This window comes from Penaeus monodon, chromosome 22 (genome assembly GCF_015228065.2).
Source record: "Penaeus monodon isolate SGIC_2016 chromosome 22, NSTDA_Pmon_1, whole genome shotgun sequence".
In the NCBI taxonomy this organism is placed as follows: Eukaryota; Metazoa; Arthropoda; class Malacostraca; order Decapoda; family Penaeidae; genus Penaeus; species Penaeus monodon.
Window position 1 is genome coordinate 23,530,863 of NC_051407.1, and position 2,366 is coordinate 23,533,228.

Below are 2,366 nucleotides of genomic sequence, written 5' to 3' on the forward strand. Positions count from 1 at the left end.
TTTCTCATTATAGCACACATAGCTGGAAGTTTTCTCAATAGAGAAATGGGACAAGAAGTTATGCACAAAATTACTCCGAAGGGTAAATCTCAGAAATTTGAGACTCCCAAGTCTTTGAAAGCAAGTCAGGGCACACCTATTATAAAAGATAAGAGTAAAAGAAAAATTAACCTTGAGGATATGAATGATGAGGTGAGTATTAGTCATTTTTTGTTATGTTTATTTTTGTATTTCATGTGCAAGTTCTCTATGTACATTTTGATTTTAAAATTAGTTGTATAATTAAAAATCATTTTCATAGACCAGTTGGAGAAAATAAGTTAGCAGTGGCAAATTTCTAATATCTATGTTAAATTTGTGCAGGAGTTTGTTAAAGTGTCATCTCCGAAACCATCACGCAGAGTCTTAACAGAACATCAGATAGAAAGAATGACAGAAAGGAGGTCAGACATCCCAGCACTGTACTCAGACCTCTCACAGTCTATGTCACAAGCAGTGTTGCCTACACAATTTTCTTCTCAGAATTCCTTTGAAGAGTAAGTATAATAGATGTAGCAAGCTCACTTATGTCATGGATGTAACTTGTAGGAGTTTGGGTGATTCAGTGCAAGTAAGTTTTGTCATGAGATTGGATTTTAAGAGAATTTTGTTATAATTTTAAAGTCAATATGTTAATTCATATTTCCATAGTAAATTAATGCAGCTGTCACCCCCTTGGGAGATGTTCACCTCTTGCATGCTAAAGAGATGAGGTATGAGATGTATTTACAGTTTTGATTCCAGAAGAGATTATAATAATAAAGTATATCGTTCATGAGCATTTTATATTTAAAACTCAATTCATAACCATGATATAAATAAGTAATATAAAAAAGGATTCTTGGATTTTTTTTATGGCACAGATGATTTGTTAAGAAGATAAACATTAGATTGAAAGTGTTTTTTGTGGGGATTATCATAGTATTGAACCAAAACTAAGATGTAGAGATTAAAATTGATTTCAGATTATCAGTTAAGATAGCAGATATTATCATAGAACAAAATTAGTTACTTGCAGTTGATTAGGTTCATATGTAAATCCAATAATTCAAAACCCATGAAAAGCCAAGCATTGCAATCTGGAATAATAAGACTTAACTTCTTTTGTAGGTCATCTTCTGTTAACACTGAAAAATCAAGAGAAAAACTAGATGAAGCAGGTCAAAAGACTGCAAAATCAATGCAAGCAGAAGAAAGAGAGGATGATAAAAAAGAAGAGAAGGAAGCCAGTATTGAAACCAATCCTGGAGAACTGTCTTTCAGTGGCTTGTTCCCATCAGAAAACCAAGAGCCTGAAATATCCAAGGAATCAGAAAAGAAATCTGAAAGAAACACCAAAGCAAAATTTGAGAAGCCTAAACCTAAAACCAAAAAGAAATTCCAACAGGAAATCAGAGCTGAAGAAGTTGACAGTGTTGTTACAGACAATGTTGAGGAAACTCTTAAGAGCAGAACTGTAGAGGAATCCAAAGACCTTAATAAAGTAAAGGCTGATGAGGATATAAATGGAGGAGAAAGTATAAAGGAACAAGAATCTTCAGCAAAGAATAATACAAAGAAAGGTAAAGGTGTCAAAGAAAATGTGGAAGATAGAAAGACTCGAAGTAAGAGCAAAGAAAGTTTCGATACAGATGAAAAATCCATATCCAAAGAGTCAGAGAGCAGAGAATCTTTGAACTGTGGCAAAAAAGGAGATAATGAAACCAGTCAACAAAACTGAATCTAAAAGAAAGAATGATACGAAGAGAAGATATATGAGTGGAGAGAGTGACTATACTGATGAAGACTTGGATGAAGAGCTCAGGAAGACTTCAATTGAGCTTCAGAGGTCATTAGACAGCATGTCTTCTGATTCTGGTGACTCCTCAGTAACTGAACAAAATCGAAGAAAATCACAAACTCCAGTAAAAAAGACAGTCGAAGATGTCAGGAAGTCATTGAAAGGAAAGGTACAGAAAAATCACACAGATGAACAAGTTTCAAATCTGTCTCTTTCTCCTACAACAATACATAAAAGAATAAACTTCAAGGAGGTAGCTGTATCTCCTAGTGTAGTCAAGGATTGTAAAATAGTCAATCAAATCCCTGAAGTAAAGTTAATCAACAATGCAGGAGTGTTACATAATAGAGGGAAAATATCTGATAGTGACTCAGAGGAAGAAATACCCAATTCGCAAGTTGAAGAGCCAAAACAGCAACTATTAGTTTTCAATATTATCAATAAAGAAAAAGAGGACACCCCTGGAAAGAATACAGTTGGTGACAAAGAGAATAATGTTGGGAGAGGTCGCAGAATTCTGCGAGCAAAGAGAAAGAGGGGGGCTACT

At 34.3% G+C, this 2,366-nt stretch overlaps 1 protein-coding gene across 1 annotated transcript in view; it reads left to right on the forward strand.

Annotated features, from left to right (window-relative positions):
* Positions 1-2,366, forward strand: part of LOC119587369 (telomere-associated protein RIF1-like) — a gene marked incomplete in the record, with an annotated part of 20,047 nt that overhangs the window by 8,825 nt on the left and 8,856 nt on the right. Inside the window, 5 exon segments of the mRNA XM_037936114.1 lie at positions 14-192; positions 364-536; positions 1,150-1,756; positions 1,866-1,988; positions 2,070-2,294. Coding sequence (XP_037792042.1) covers positions 14-192; positions 364-536; positions 1,150-1,756; positions 1,866-1,988; positions 2,070-2,294 — 1,307 coding nt within the window.